Genomic DNA, 16,445 nt, shown 5'->3' on the forward strand with positions numbered 1-16,445 from the left:
CCTATTACTGTATAGTGACACTGTTTAACCCACCAGTACTGTATATAGTGAGTTAGTGACACAGTCTGTAATCTGCCGGTGAGATGGCTAGCCTGACCCTACCCGTCCCAGTACTTTATAAAGTGACCACAGTAGTCTGTGACATGGTCCAGCCCCCCGTACTGTATATAGTGGTACTGTATAGTGACAATGTTTACCCCCCGCCCCCCCATGCTGTAGTAACAAGGTCTGTAATTTTCTGGTTCCACAAACATACACACACACATACATACATGCATAAATACACACACAGTCACATACATACATACACACACACATAAACACCAGTGGGTAAAACAGAAAAACTAACCACTGTAGACAGAGACACTAGTGAAGCATCATGTCACACTCACATGATATCAGTGCAGGCAGTGGAAGGTCAACGTTTTTTATTGAAAATACTTTTTTTTTTTAAGCTGTGCCCCCACCCTCAGGGGCACGGTCGCATTTGTGGACTCTGCATCCCCTGTAGTTCTGCCCCTGTCGAGGTGTTTCCAATTCTCTCATGGGCAAAGCCTTATTCCTTTCTAATCTCTGCAATTCATATTCCAGGGACGTCATTCTTTACATCCAGGGAAGTGGTCTCTTCGCCAGAATGTGTTCAATCAGATTGCGGATCTTTGGGATCTCCCGGGGATAGATCTGATGGCTTCTTGTTTGAACAACAAACTTCCCAGGTACTTTTCGAGGTCCAAGGATCCTGAGGCAGAATAAATGGATGCTCTAGTAGTTCCTTGATCATTTTAGCTTGCTAATCTGTTTCCTCTTTTGGTACTTCTTCCAAGATAAGCCTAGAGAGGTCTTCAGTAATCTTGATTGTCCCAAATTGGCCTCGCAGTATTTGGTATGCAGATCTGGTTCAGATGTCCAGCTGCCCTCCTTGGCCTCTTGCTCTGCGGTCAGACAATCTGTCTCAAAATCTGTTTTACCATCCGGATCTCAAGTTTCTGAACTCTATGTCATGGAAATTGAACGTTTAGTCCTTAGACATAAGGGTTTCTCTGATTCTGTGATTGTAGTCTTGCTTTAAGCTCCTAAGCCTGTAACTAGGAGAATATATCACAAGGTCTGGAAGGCCTTTATTTCTTGGTGTGTAGATCATGTTGTTCCCTGACATTCTTTTAGAATTCCTAGGATTTTTGAGTTCTTACAAGATGGTCTGGATATGAGCCTTTCTTATAGTTCTACGAAGGAGCAGATTTTTGCTCTTCCTGGTTTTGTTCAGGCTGTAGTCCATGTTAAAGCTGTAAACAAGCCAATTTCTCCTCCATGAAATGTTAAGATGGTGTTAAGGGTTTTGCAGGCTCCTCCTTTTGAACCTATTCATAAGGTGGAAAGTGCTATTTCTTTTGGCTTCCTCTTCCGCTAGAAGAGCTTCTGAGTTATCTGCTCTTTCTTGTGATCCTCCTTATCTGATTTTTCATCAGGATAAGGCAGTTTTACAGACTTCATTTGTTTTTTTGCCAAACTATGTTTCTTCAGACAACATTAGCAGAGAGATTGTTATTCCTTCTTTGTGTCCTAATCCTAAAATTGCTTCAGAGAGATCTTTGCATTTTTTGGATGTTGTTAGGGCATTTAAATATTACATTGATACTTTCATTCATTTTTCTGGTCCTAGGAAGGGTCAGAAAGTTTCTGCTGTTTCCTTGGCCTCTTGGTTGAAACTTTTGATTCACAAGGCTTACTTGGAGGCAGGTCAGCCTCCACTGTAGTGGATAACTGCTCATTCTACTAGGACAGTTCCCACTTCTTGGGCTTTCAAGAATAAGGCTCCAGTTTACCAGATTTGCAAGGCAGCTACTTAGTCTTCTTTGCATACTTTTATGAAATTCTACCATTTAGATGTTTTTGCTTCTTCTGAAGCAGCCTTTGGAAGGAAAGGTTCTTAAGGCAGCCTGTATGATTTATTTAAAGTACATAAGAAGAGAAAAATAAATTTTTATTGGGGTTGTGGATTTAATTTCAAAGTGAAAAAAATGTTTTTTATATCCCTCTCTTTATATTGATGAAACACAGTCTGTGAGGCTGAGAAACCGGTTGCAGTTTATACTTTTTATTTTGACCTTATGTTGTTTTTTTAATAAAGTTTTTAAACTTTTACACACTACTTGAAAGCATTTTTTTGTTAAAGGGATACTAACCCCACGTTTTTTCTTTCATGATTAATATAGAGCATGCAATTTTAAGCAACTTTCTAATTTACTCATATTATCAATTTTTCTTTGTTCTCATGTTATCTTGATTTGAAAAAGTAGTAATAAAAGGTTAGGAGCCGGCCCATTTTTTTTTTAGTTCAGCACCTTGGTAGAGCTGCTGATTGGTTTGCTACATTTAGCCACAAATCAGAAAGTGCTACCCATGTGCTGAATCAAAAATGGTCTGGCTCTAAAGCTTACAGTACTGCTTTTTCAAATCAAGATAGCATGAGAACAAAGAAAAATTTATAATAGGAGTAAATTAGAAAGTTGCTTAAAATCTCATGCTCTATCTGAATCATGAAAGAAAAAAACTGGGTTTAGTATCCCTTTAAAGTACTTACCTTCCCCTGAGGTTTACAACTGTTGGTCATCCTGAGTGTTCCTGCAGTTGAGAAGTTAGCCAGCTGAACAGCTCTGAGAGTTCGGTCTGCCTATGATCACCGTTGATGATTATTAAATGTGAGTAAAATTGCACATTTCATTTTGAATACATAATTGTGATATTTTGATACAGTATGTGGCGCCCCCTATGTTCCTTTGTTTGCAGTTTTGACGATTGGAGTTTGAGTCCCATTACAAGGTGAGCAGCCTGGAGTGTATCCATAATTGAAACAAGCCTTAAGGGAATAGTTCATCACGTAATAGTGTTTTTATAGATATGTATAAAATTGAAGAAAGGCCTGCACTCACTGGATTTGTGCAAGAAAAAGTGCTTTTAATAGCACTTCAAACAGGTAACGTTTTGGGGATCAATCACCCCTTCATCAGACCAAGTGAATAAACATAAGTGATTATAACAGGTGTAAACCCCACCCCCAATCAAAGAAGAACAGCCCATTTTATAACAGGAAGTGACATAGAAATATACAAAACAATAACGTAATATAGGGCTGTGCACATAATATACTCACACAGTGTTAAGTATAATAAAAGGAAAAGAGGACAAAAATAAAAAGTGTAAAAATGTATCCTACTATGTGAGTCCTAAAAATAAGTGCTCATTTTATTACAAACAAAGAAGAGAGCTACCACACAAACTATTGCCACAGCTTGTAATATGCATATGTTTGCCTGCACCCTGGTAGCTACTCTCTAAGTGAGAGAGCGCTCTAAATTGGAAAATTGGAATTTTATATATATATATATATATATATATATATATATATATATATATATACTGTATATATATATATATATACTGTGTATATATATATATATATATATATATATACTGTATATATATATATATATACTGTATATATATATATATATATATATATATATATATATATATATAAACAATATTACGTGATGAACTATTCCCTTAAGGCTTGTTTCAATTATGGATACACCCCAGCATCTGGCTATTACCTCAGCAAGCTTATCTTTAGGAAACTTCTTGATGTTCTCCATATTTGGTCTTCCATCAAGATAAGATAGTTATTTAGCTAGGTACTGAACTCCAACCCAAGGTGGTTTATTCTTTTGTTTGTTTGTTTTTTCACATAAAACCCCAAATGAGTTTGGCACAGCTCTATGTATATATAACAGGGGTTTAGGACCGAGACAAAAGAATCAAGAGAAACAGACAGGCTGCTTGTTATTCTGAAGGGACAGGTATGCAGGTAAGGAATAACATTTGCTTATCACATCGTATTAACCTGTAAATTGATTAAAACATGTTTTATTTTTTTTGTTGCTAAAGACACATTCTACAAGGGGCAGTCTGCAATCCATGGACTGATGACACAGACATTTCTTCTGAGACCTTACTGTGTGTAAGACTGCAGTGTGGATTTATCCTCACAAATTATTTTCTTTACTTCTTTTTAACTTTGCTGGAGGAATCTTATACTCTGCTGAAAAGGTAGAGTTTGTTATTGGCTGCTGTAGAGAATTTTTGGTATACTTTAGTTTATATTTATTTGTGCTATAGAATTCAAAAAGTTTACATATTCCATAATTTAGTTTCAAATAAATTTGTATACATTCCATGGTTTTTTTTTTGTTTTGTTTTTTATTTATTTTATTTACAAACAGAGGATAACACTAGTTTGGTAATAAGTCTCTCCATGTAGATGACCAAATCCAATATGGTTCAACAAAGCTTAATAAAGAGATGGCACATTCTAGCACACTTTACTGAATATGCCACATTGCAAAACCGGCACTGGGTAGTTCCACCAAAATCCATTGTTGTTCTGCATAACATAGACAGACTTAAAGGTGTTATTAAATAGTTGCTATTCAGAACTGGCATTGAACTGATATTTATAGATGTGCCCTACAGAGCTTAAACTCCATTTATCCACTGACCTCCAGAAATGTATCCACTCTTGTATGAAGTCACATATGAGGAAACACATCATTTCTTTGTTTCTTTGCACAATTTAAATCTGTTCTTTGCATAATTTTCTATATGAAATCTGCGTAATCCTTATGAAAACTTCACTGTAAAAGCATTTTCCAACAGACTTCTTCCTGTATATCCTCCCTGTAAGTGTTTATGTTTATGCTAACTATACTTTTGCCAAGAACGGAAAAAAAAAGGTTGCTAAATTCTATTTGTCGGTTGTTTTTAATTACGAGGATGTGATTTCATTAGGAAATCATGATCACAGTATGAGGTAATTTAATTTTTTTCATACGGTGTGAAAAGGGCTCACAGGCCATCTCTTATAAACAAGTGAATGATTTGGGCCTTAAACAGTTGTGCGGTATTCGCCAAAGGTAACAGTCTTTCCATGTGAGAGTGTAAAGCTTCCAGTCTTGGCCTACAAGTGGTCGTTTCATTCTCTTCCAAAGAGTTATTTTGAGGAAAGGTAGTGACGAGTAACAGAGAATTAAAAATATTTTCATAACAGTGGCCTTTCTTCTGTCTGTTTTTTTTTCTTACATTAGGTTTTCTACTTGCTGCAGTCCTTCTTTGAGGCTAAACACACAGCTAATTCAGACCGAATTCAGCGGGAGATATGTGACATCATTAATAGTATCCAAGCCAAAGTGTGGTTGGCCAAAAGGTACGTAGACTTAAGTTGTTGGAGGAAGCTTCTACTCTCAGTATGATTTTCCACATTTCTAATTATTTAATCAGCCAAAATAAAATATATAAAACTACATAAAACATTTGGTAAAGTTACAATAGTTAAACTATTATTATATTATTGTTTTTGTCTCTCTTGTTTTACTATTTAGGGGAAATAATATTTTACAGTTATCTAATAAAACATTATTACACTTTAATGATGTCGTTGTTCACTGTGTGCCTCAAAAAGGCAAGTGTGTGTGATTCTTTATCATTGTACATAAATTGTAACATCCAAATACAATTTGTTTATAATACAAATGATCTATTTTGGAATATATTTAATAATATTTTTTTTTTAATCACACTTCTGGCATGCGTCAAAACAATGTAAAAAATAAATGCTAGTTCCCATTTTGCTTAAGGACTTATGCTCTCATAGCAGTCTGGTTTGCTTGCAATTAAATGAGAAATGGCGAAAAAAATCAATATTCCCTAGTACATAATTGTAAAAAAACAAGACAGAAAACACACTTTATGCATGTTAAAGTGAAGGTCAAGTCAGGAGCATTGCTTAACTTTTTCCAATAGCTGACTCAAATTAATAGTTATGTTCATTCATCAATTTATTGATATTTATTGTTAACATTATTTATTTTCACCTTTTAATTCCTCTCTGTTGTCTTCGTATTAACCGCCCGCCATACTCCCGTTATTGAGTGACATTCCTGGTATCCAATATATGGTCTAACCCTGTGGCGTCCAGCCGCTTTTCTCTCGCGTCACTACGAAGTTCTGCGCATGCGTTAAAAATACACATCATCGTCCTCCTGCTCGTTCACGCTACGCGCATGCGTTGTCCCTTCTCACAATCTCTTGATACATTGTATCCACGACTACGCTCGATCGCAGCAGAGGCAAAATATTTTTAAAAAAACGGTAAGACTGATTACGATCTTTCCTGCATATTTTCAAAGCTATTGCGGACATATTCATTGAATATAAAGTAATGATTTTTACTTCAACGCATGCGCTACTGGGTGTACGAAACGCATGCGCATTTAGAAAATACTGTTGTGCACGAGCGTAGTCCGCTTGTAGGAACTACAGCGACGTCACAACAGATAAATAAGGAAGTGTGGTAGGGGCGGAGCGAATAGCGAGACCGGAGGTATTATATATATACATTTTTTGTGAAAACGAATAATTTTATATAAATATAAACTTAGCGACTGTAATATTTGTATTTTAAGGTTTGCAGTGGTGTATTACAATATGCAAAAATTGACCTTCACTTTAAAGCATGTTGTATGGTAAATGACAAGATAAAAAAATATTCTGAATGAAGACCACATGCTACAGACCGTTTTTCTGCTACCATGAAAACTGTATTTAATACATCAAAATTAATATTCCTCTGTGTAGAATATTTGTGTGTTGCACATATGCATAGATTTGTGGGTACATGGGGGCGGAGAAAGGAAGTACTATGTTTTATGCTAAGTAAATATGAGTCAATTCATTTTCAAGTGGGTGAGAACAAAGAGGATCCTGAAGTATTAATCAAGAAATTTGATGAGATCTGCTTACCGGAATGTAACGTAATAATAGACAGACATGCATTTAACATGATGGCTCAAAAACCTGACGAGGGATTTCAATCCTATTGTAGCCACGTTGCGACTGCTGGCTAAAAAATTTGACTTTGGTGCACTAACAGATAAACTAATACGTGACAGAAGTGTCTGTGTCATCCACAATTACGCAGTTCGTGCTCTGTTACTAAGGGAAAAAAACTTGACACTGGAATCAGCCATCAGAATATGTATGTTGTTTGAGCATTCTGAAAGGGCCACTAAGGAACTTAAAAGAGAGGCAGAAGTGTTTGTAGTGCAGCAGAACAAGAGGCAATGCAGCAACTACGGTGGTGGGCATGCTACTGAGCGCAAAAAATGCCCGGCTTTTAACAAAAGGCGTAACTCATACAACAAATGGCATAATTTTGCAAAGTGTTGTAGATCCAAGCCTCAAAATAGTAGTGCATGGTTGGCACCATTCATTGGAACTAAAAAACAAAATATGCATAGAATTAATAAAGTGGAAAGTGATGATCACCAAACTTGTTTCCATTGTGAAAAAGAAAATGTATGCGTACCTGATAAATGTATTTCTTTCCGGATATGGTGAGTCCACGGCTTGAGTAATTACTGTTGGGAATATCACTCCTGGCTAGCAGGAGGAGGCAAAGAGCACCACAGTTAAACTGTTAAGTATCACTCCCTTACCCACAACCCCCAGTCATTCGACCAAAGGGAAATGGAGAAAAAGGAGTAACACAAGATGTAGAGGGTGCCTGAGGTTATAGTCAAAAGAACAACTGTCTTAAAATAACGGGTGGGGCCGTGGACTCACCATATCCAGAAATAAATACATTTATCAGGTAAGCATAAATTTTGTTTTTCTTTCCTAAGATATGGTGAGTTAACGGCTTTAAATAATTACTGTTGGGAACCAATACTCAAGCTAAAGGACATGGATAAATAGGGAGGGACAAGAGAGGCAGTCGTAAACAGAAGGCACCACCGCTTGAAGAACCTTTCTCCCAAAAGAAACCTCAGCCGATGCAAAAGTATAAAATTTGGAAAAAGTATGTAGAGAAGACCAAGTTGCAGGCAGCCTTGCAAATTTGTTTCACAGAAGCTTCATTTTTGAAAGCCCAAGAAGAGGAAACAGCTCTTGTGGGATAAGTCGTAATTCTTTTAGGAGGCTGCTGTCCAGCAGTCTCATAAGCCAAACGAAATATAATTTGTAACCAAAAAGAAAGAGTAGTAGCAGTAGCTTTCGGACCTTTACGTTTCCCAGAGAAACAGACAAAGAGGGCAGAGGACTGGCGAAAATCCTTAGTCGCCTGAAAGTAGAATTTAAGAGCACGTAAAACATCCAAATTGTGTAACAAACATTCTTTGGAAGAAGGAGGATTAGGACACAGAGAGGGAACAACCATTTCCTGGTTGATATTTCTATTAGAAACAACCTTAGGAAGGAAACCTAACTTAGTACGAAAAACCGCCTTATCAGCATCAAAAATACGATAAGGGGAATCACACTGCAGAGCTGAGAGTTCCGAGATTCTTCGAGCAGAAGAGATAGCAACAATGTCTGTGGAATGCAACGGCTCAAGCGGAGCCAGCTGTAAAACCTTAAGAACAAGGTTAAGGCTCCAAGGAGGAGCAACAGACTTAAAGACAGGCCTGATTTTGACCAAGGCCTGACAAAAAGATTGCACATCTGGCACATCCGCCAAACTTTTATGTAGTAAAACTGATAAAGCAGAAATCTGACCCTTCAGGGTACTGACTGACAATCCCTTATCCAGGCCTTCCTGAAGGGAAGATAAAATTCTAGGAATTCTAATTCTACTTCAAGAGTAGCTCTTGGATTCACACTAATAACATTTTTTGACACCAAATCTTATGGTAAATCTTTCTATTAACAGGCTTGCAAGCCTGAATCATAGTCTCAATGACTGACTCAGAAAAACTACACTTAGACAGAATTAAGCGTTCAATCTCCAAGCATTCAGCATCAGAGAAATGAGATTTGGATCAAGGAAGGGACCCTGAATCAGGAGGTCCTTCCTCAGAGGTAGTCTCCAAGGTTGGAGAGATGACATCTCCACTAGGTCTGCAAACCAGATCCTGCGAGGCCACGCAGAGGATATTAGAATCACTGATGCTCCCTCCTGTTTGATACAAGCAATAACTCATGGAAGGAGAGCAAACGGAGGAAACAGGTATGCCAACCTGAAAACCCAAGGAACCGCCAGAGCATCTATCAGAACGGCCTGCGGATCGCTTGACCTTGAACTGTACGTTGGAAATTTGGCTTTCTGACGGGACGCCATCAGATCTAATTCTGGCACCCCCCCATTTGAAGACTAAGCTGAAAAACACCTCCAGACGGAGTTCCCACTCCCTGGGATGAAAAGTCTGTCTGCTCAGAAAATCCGCTTCCCAGTTGTCTACTCCTGAAATATGGATGGCAGATAGACAGCAATTGTGGGTCTCTGCTCACTGAAGAATCCAAGTAACCTCCTTCATGACTAAGGAACTCCGAGTTCCTCCCTGGTGATTGATGTAAGCCACAGAGGTTATGTTGTCTGACTGGAACCTGATAAACTGGGCTGAGGACAACTGAGGCCAAGCCAATAGAGCATTGTAAATTGGCATCAACGCCAAGATGTTGATGGGAAGAGCAGACTCCTCCCGAGTCAAAAGACCCTGTGCTTTTAACAGGTTCCAGACTGCTCCCCAGCCCAGCAGGCTGGCGTCCGTCGTCACGATCACGCAGGAAGGTCTCCGAAAGCATGTGCCCTGAGACAGATGTTCCTGAGAAATCCACCATGGGAGTGAATCCCTTGACGACTGATCTAACTCTATTCTCTGAGATAGATCCACATAGTTGCCATTCCATTGTCTGAGCATGCACAAATGGAGAGCTCTCAAATGGAATCCAGCAAAAGGAATAATGTCCATGGAAGCCACCATCAGACTGATTATCTCCATACATTGAGCCACTGAAGGATGAGCAGTAGCCTGAAGAGAGAGGCAAGAGGAAATTATTTTGTTTGTCCTGACCTCTGTCATAAAAATCTTCATCAAAAGAGAATTTTTTATGATCCCTAAGAACACTTCTCTTGTAGCAGGGGAAAGGGGGCTTTTTTCCAGATTCACATTCCATCCGTGGGAACGAAGAAAAGACAACAATATCTCTTTGTGAGATTTTGCTTGTTGAAAAGATGGCGCCTGAACCAATATGTCATCCAGGTAGGTTACCACAGCAATTCCACGAGAACGGATCACTGCCAAAAGAGCCCTCAGAACCTTTGAAATAATTCTGGTAGCTGTGGCTAGACCAAATTGAAGGGCCACGAACTGGAAATGTTTGTCCAGAAAGGCAAATCTCAGGAATCTGTGATGGTCCCTGTGAATAGGAACATGAAGATACGCATCCTTTAGGTCTATGGTTGTCATGAACTGACCCTCTTGTACTAAAGGAAGAATGGAGCGTACAGTCTCCATCTTGAAGGAATGGAACTTTGAGAAACCTGTTTAGACATTTCAAGTCTAGAATGAAACGGAAAGTTCCCTCTTTTTTGGGAACCACAAATAGGTTGGAGTAGAACCCGAGACCCGGTTCCTGCACTGGAACTGGAACTATAACTCCCAGGGAGGAAAGATGCTGTATACATTTCAAGAACTGTCATAATTATGTGCATGTACATTTCAAGAACACCTCTCTCTTTATCTGGTCTGCAGATAATCTTGAGAGAAGGAATCTGCCTCTGGGAGGAAAAGTCTTGAATTCCAATTTGTAACCCTGGGATACTATGTCCACAGTCCAGGGATCTGGGACATCTCGTATCCAGGCTTGAGAGAACTGAGAAAGTCTGCCCCACCCACCTGATCCGATCCCGGATCGGGGCAAACCCTTCATGCTGATTTGGAATCAGCTGCGGGTTTCTTTGATTGTTTCCCCTTGTTCCAAGACTGATTGGGTTTCCAAAAAGACTTGGATTGTTCCTGCTTGGATGAAGAAGGGGAAGGCTTTCCTCTGAAGTTACGAAAGAAACAAAAATTACTCTTGACGTTTTTTAGGCCTATTCTTTCTTGAGGTAGAAAAGACCCTTTTCCACCTGTAATATCAGAGATCATTTCTGCCAAACCGGGTCCAAACAAGGTTTTGCCTTTGTAAGAAATCACCAGAAGCTTGACTTTAGAGGAAACATCCGCAGACCAGGATTTCAACCATAATGCCCTGCGGGCTAGCTCCTAATCTAACAACCTGTAAAATGACACCTGCAATAAAGGAATTGGCCAACTTAAGAGCTTTAATCCTATCTTGAATTCCATCCAAGGAAGTCTCTACTTGAAGAGAATCAGACAAGGCGTTGAGCCAATAAGATGCCGCACTAGTCACGGTGGCAATACACACTGCAGGTTGCCGTTGGAGACGTTAATGAACATATATCTTTTTCAAATAAGCCTCCAGCTTCTTGTCAATCGGATCCTTAAAAGAGCAGTTATCCTCAATAAGAATAGTGGTTCTCTTAGCCAGAGTGAAAATGGCCCCTTCAACTTTGGGTACAGTATACCAAGGGTCTTTAATGGAGTCCTCGACAGGAAACATTTTCTTAAAAATGAGAGATGGGGAAAACACACCCCTGGTTTCTCCCATTCCTGTGAGATAATCTCCCTAGCACGGTCTGGCACTGGGAACAGCAGCTAATGCCGCAGATACTGCTGTAGATACCTGAGCAGCAATTTCTGCTTTTAAATAAACTCCACTAGGAGTTATAGAGGAACCGCAGTGCACTGCATGTGAAGCCATTGAGGCTTGGGACGTAGCAGGAGAAAGCTGAGGTATTATTTTAACAGCATCATCCTGAGAGACAGGCTCAAAAATGTTACTTTTATTTTTCAAGGTTTCCTTGACACATGAAGAACAAAATTGCATAGGAGCTGCAATTTGTGCATCTAAACATAATAAGCATTAATTCATGAGAGCAGGCTCTTGCTCCATATCAGACATGTTGTGAAACCGTAAATAAACTTGGACAGATAAGTTTCAAAGATTTTAATATTCAATTAAAATAAGCCAAGGAAAAAATTCACTTTAAATTTTATCCAAAATTAGAATCAATCCCCAGCTAAAATTATGTGAGAAACGTTAAGAAAAAACATTTAATAAACAACTTTTTCCTCAGAAACTTTATGAAGTAAAGCCTGTCATGTGACCGCAACTGCCGAGCTAAAATTACTGCTGCGAAACAGAGAGGCACTAAAAATAGCTTCCTGGTATACTGAGTACCAGAAAAAAACGTTTTTTCAAACCGGAGAGTTTAAAATGTTGCATCGGTTTATTTTAAAGCAAAGGGGAAATGAATAAGCTGTTGAAATAGAAAGTGCAGCCTTACTTTCAGTTTAAACTTGTATTGTTTCATCAAGTAAATATGTGTCAGAAAATAAAGCCTAATACAAACATTTTACCTTTTCTTTTTAAAAGAGTTTAAATGTTAGTCTCGCACATGCTACAGTGCCTGCTTCATGCCCCAGTGTAACCCATACAACAGGATTATCTGTGTCCTAATAAAAAAGCAGTGTCTTTTAATTTGTTAGTGGTGAGTGATTGAAGTGCGCTAAGTGTAGGGTATCAGACACCTTAACTAAATAACAGATCCTTCAGACTGTTATAAATAAAAATTAGGCAAATTTGGGAAAAGAAGTAAGGGCGCTAGAAAAGCTTAAGATACCCCTAAAAAGCTTGAATAAAGACAAAAATTGACCGGGGACTTGAATAGACTATATATAAATTTTATAAATATCAGAATAAACAAACATAAATTTTAAAACAACACACACAAAAAATAATATGTTTAAAAGGGACGTCTCCCTATAACTTCACAATTACACTTGTATCAGTGAAACAATGTATATAAAGATACCAGAGTGCAGTGGTAGATACTGTTATATTAAAAAAGGGTCATTCCTTAGGACATTGCCGTTAATCGGATAGTGTCTATCTTTGGTTTCAGATGTCAAGTCTGTAAAACTCTTGATAACCGGTCTATTAATTATTTGCAGGTATAAGCCTCTGCACTTTATCTGAGATTAAGCAAGTTAGACGTCTTATGTTTGTGACAACACTTTACCGGTAGTCGATCTCTGTTCAGTGTGCTTCGTGGATGTTCCTCGAGATCTCGGCGTCTGACGTCACAGTTCCTGAATCAGGGGCTCGTCTCTCCCAGCCAACCAGAGCCTCCGTGGGCTTCGGTCTATTTAACTTTTGTTGTCCGGTCCGTTTCTTAATGCTTGAATAACAGTTGGAGATTGCTCTTATTGCTCAGCATGCAACCTCTGTTGGTGCTATCCGCCAGGGGATAGAAAAGGATAGAATTACAACCCGGGTTGATAACTTTTCCTCTGTCTGATAGTGATTCAATATGTGGTACTAGTGTTTTCTACGCGTTTCACTCCTTTCAGAGCTTTATCAAGAATCTTGATAAAGCTCTGAAAGGAGTGAAACGCGTAGAAAACACTAGTACCACATATTGAATCACTATCAGACAGAGGAAAAGTTATCAACCCGGGTTGTAATTCTATCCTTTTCTATCCCCTGGCGGATAGCACCAACAGAGGTTGCATGCTGAGCAATAAGAGCAATCTCCAACTGTTATTCAAGCATTAAGAAACGGACCGGACAACAAAAGTTAAATAGACCGAAGCCCACGGAGGCTCTGGTTGGCTGGGAGAGACGAGCCCCTGATTCAGGAACTGTGACGTCAGACGCCGAGATCTCGAGGAACATCCACGAAGCACACTGAACAGAGATCGACTACCGGTAAAGTGTTATCACAAACATAAGACGTCTAACTTGCTTAATCTCAGATAAAGTGCAGAGGCTTATACCTGCAAATAATTAATAGACCGGTTATCAAGAGTTTTACAGACTTGACATCTGAAACCAAAGATAGACACTATCCGATTAACGGCAATGTCCTAAGGAATGACCCTTTTTTAATATAACAGTATCTACCACTGCACTCTGGTATCTTTATATACATTGTTTCACTGATACAAGTGTAATTGTGAAGTTATAGGGAGACGTCCCTTTTAAACATATTATTTTTTGTGTGTGTTGTTTTTAAATTTATGTTTGTTTATTCTGATATTTATAAAATTTATATATAGTCTATTCAAGTCCCCGGTCAATTTTTGTCTTTATTCAAGCTTTTTAGGGGTATCTTAAGCTTTTCTAGCGCCCTTACTTCTTTTCCCAAATTTGCCTCTTTTAATTTGTTAAGTGCATGGTCTCCCCAACTGGAAGAAAAAGCACTTACCTGCTCCGCTGTCCGGCATGTAGACAGTTACAAGGTATGAGAAGACACAGTTCTTCACAGAGACCTTTGTAAAAGAAAAAACAGAGTAGCCAACTCTGGCTTTCTAAACTAGGGCAGCAATTGTTAGGAAAACGCAGTAAGTACCTCTTTACAAGTTCCTAACTGCTTTAAAGCCACCACTACCCGACTGCAAGGAATGACGTGGAATACGGCTATACCCCAAAACTTGCTTGAAGATGAAATCAAAATTTGTCTTCAGACACCTAAACTTCACCTCCTCCATGCACCGAAGGCAAAGAGAATGACTGGCGGTTGTGGGTAAGGGAGTGATACTTAACAGTTTAACTGTGGTGCTCTTTGCCTCCTCCTGCTTACCAGGGGTGATATTCCCAACAGTAATTACTCAAGCCGTGGACTCACCATATCTTAGGAAAGAAAGTGTGTTTGCAAATAAAGGAGAAATATTCACCTTCTTCTCAACAACCAGTAACAAGCAAGTCAAGTTGAAAATTGACACTGGTGCTAAATGCAATGTCATGTCCCTATCCACATTACACAGTATTGACCCAAACATTCCAATTGACCAGTCAAATAAAGTGAACTTGATAGCTTATGGCAGTCAAACAATTCAGACACTCGGCACTGCTATGTTGGTTCTTTCAGGGGACAAGTTAGAAGCCTGTTAGGCTTACCAGATAGCATGCGCTTAAATCTCATCCAACTCAGTCCAGAAGTACATGCTGTACAGCAACAGGCTCCCAAGATGACTGATTATAAGGACTTATTTCATACTGATATTATTGGTAAGCTTCCAGTCATGTATCACATGTGCCTAGATGAATCCGTGCATCCTACTGTGTGTGCCCCCCGAAGAATCCCACTGGCTATGAAAGACATGGTTGCCCAAGAGTTGGAAAGGATGACTAGACTGGGCATCATTTCACCGGTGGAGGAGGCTACCCTTTGGGTGACTGCCTTGGCTGCAGCAGTCAAAAAGAATGGCACTGTCCGTGTATGCATTGATCCTGTAAACCTAAATAAGGCTCTCTTGAGGCCTCATCACCTATTATAGACTATTGAGCAAGTGATCGCTGATATGCCACAGGCAAAGGTTTTTAGCATTTTAGATACAAAGTGTGGATTCTGGCAAATCCCTCTGGATGAGGAATTATCATTACTCACAACATTTATGACCCCATTTGGGAGATACAAATTCTTACGGATGCCATATGGGATTTCTACTGGAAGCGAAGTCTTTCAGAGATGCATGGAACAGCTCTTTGCTGGACAACCATGTGAAATAGTCGTGGATGATATCTTGATTTGGGGCTCCACCATGGAGGAACATGACAAACCGCTTTGGTGCATACTAGACTGTGTCAGAGCATTCAATATGCAACTCAACTCTTCTAAATGCCTCTTCAGGGTCTTAAAGGTGCCATATGTAGGCCACCTTCTCACAGATAAAGGTGTTAAGCCTGACACAGAAAAAACAAGACAAAAATAAAGACAAAGCAATCTATCAAATGCCAGCCCCAGAGGACAAACATGGATTGCAAAGGTTTCTTGGTATGACTAATTATCTCTCTAAGTTCATTCATTTCTACAGTTAGGTTATGTCTCCCCTCCGTCAGCTTCTGCGCCAAGATGCTGATTGGTGTTGGACTGAACAACATGCTACTTCTATGGATACAGTTAAAGCACATTTGACCAGTCCACCTGTCCTACAGTATTTTGATGTGCATAAGCCGGTGATATTGTCTGATAACGCTTCACAGCATGATCTTGGTGCAATCTGTCTTCAAGATGACAGACCTGTGCCATTTGCATCCAGAGCCCTCACTGAGACTGAAGCCTGCTATGCACAAATTGAGAAATAATTATTGGGACTAGTATTTGCCTGTGTAAAATTCCTTGATTATATCTATGGCCACCAAGTGACTGTGGAGACGGATCATCAGCCACTCATAACCATACTAAGAAAACCTGCACACAGCATCTGCCCGCATCCAGCGAATGATGCTTAAACTTCAGTGCCACCTGAATGTGATCTATAAACGAGGCCGTGAACTGTATGTTGCAGATGCTCTTTCACATGCACACACTCCCATCACTGATAACCCTGATACTATTGAGGATTATGATGTGTTGGCTCTGGATGGGGTGTTGTTGTCCAGAAGGCTTGAGGAACTTAAGCAAAACACACAGGCAGATGCCATCTGTCAGCGCCTCATGGACATCATTCTCAATGGGTGGCCTGGCTCATTTAAGGAAGTCCCAT

At 39.3% G+C, this 16,445-nt stretch overlaps 1 protein-coding gene across 1 annotated transcript in view; it reads left to right on the forward strand.

Annotated features, from left to right (window-relative positions):
* Window positions 1-16,445, forward strand: part of THADA (THADA armadillo repeat containing) — a 1,857,831-nt gene that overhangs the window by 1,383,690 nt on the left and 457,696 nt on the right. Inside the window, exon 30 of the mRNA XM_053712286.1 lies at window positions 5,142-5,260. Coding sequence (XP_053568261.1) covers window positions 5,142-5,260 — 119 coding nt within the window. The remainder of the gene's footprint in view (window positions 1-5,141; window positions 5,261-16,445) is intronic.

The sequence above is a fragment of the Bombina bombina genome, chromosome 4 (assembly GCF_027579735.1).
Source record: "Bombina bombina isolate aBomBom1 chromosome 4, aBomBom1.pri, whole genome shotgun sequence".
Taxonomy (NCBI): Eukaryota; Metazoa; Chordata; class Amphibia; order Anura; family Bombinatoridae; genus Bombina; species Bombina bombina.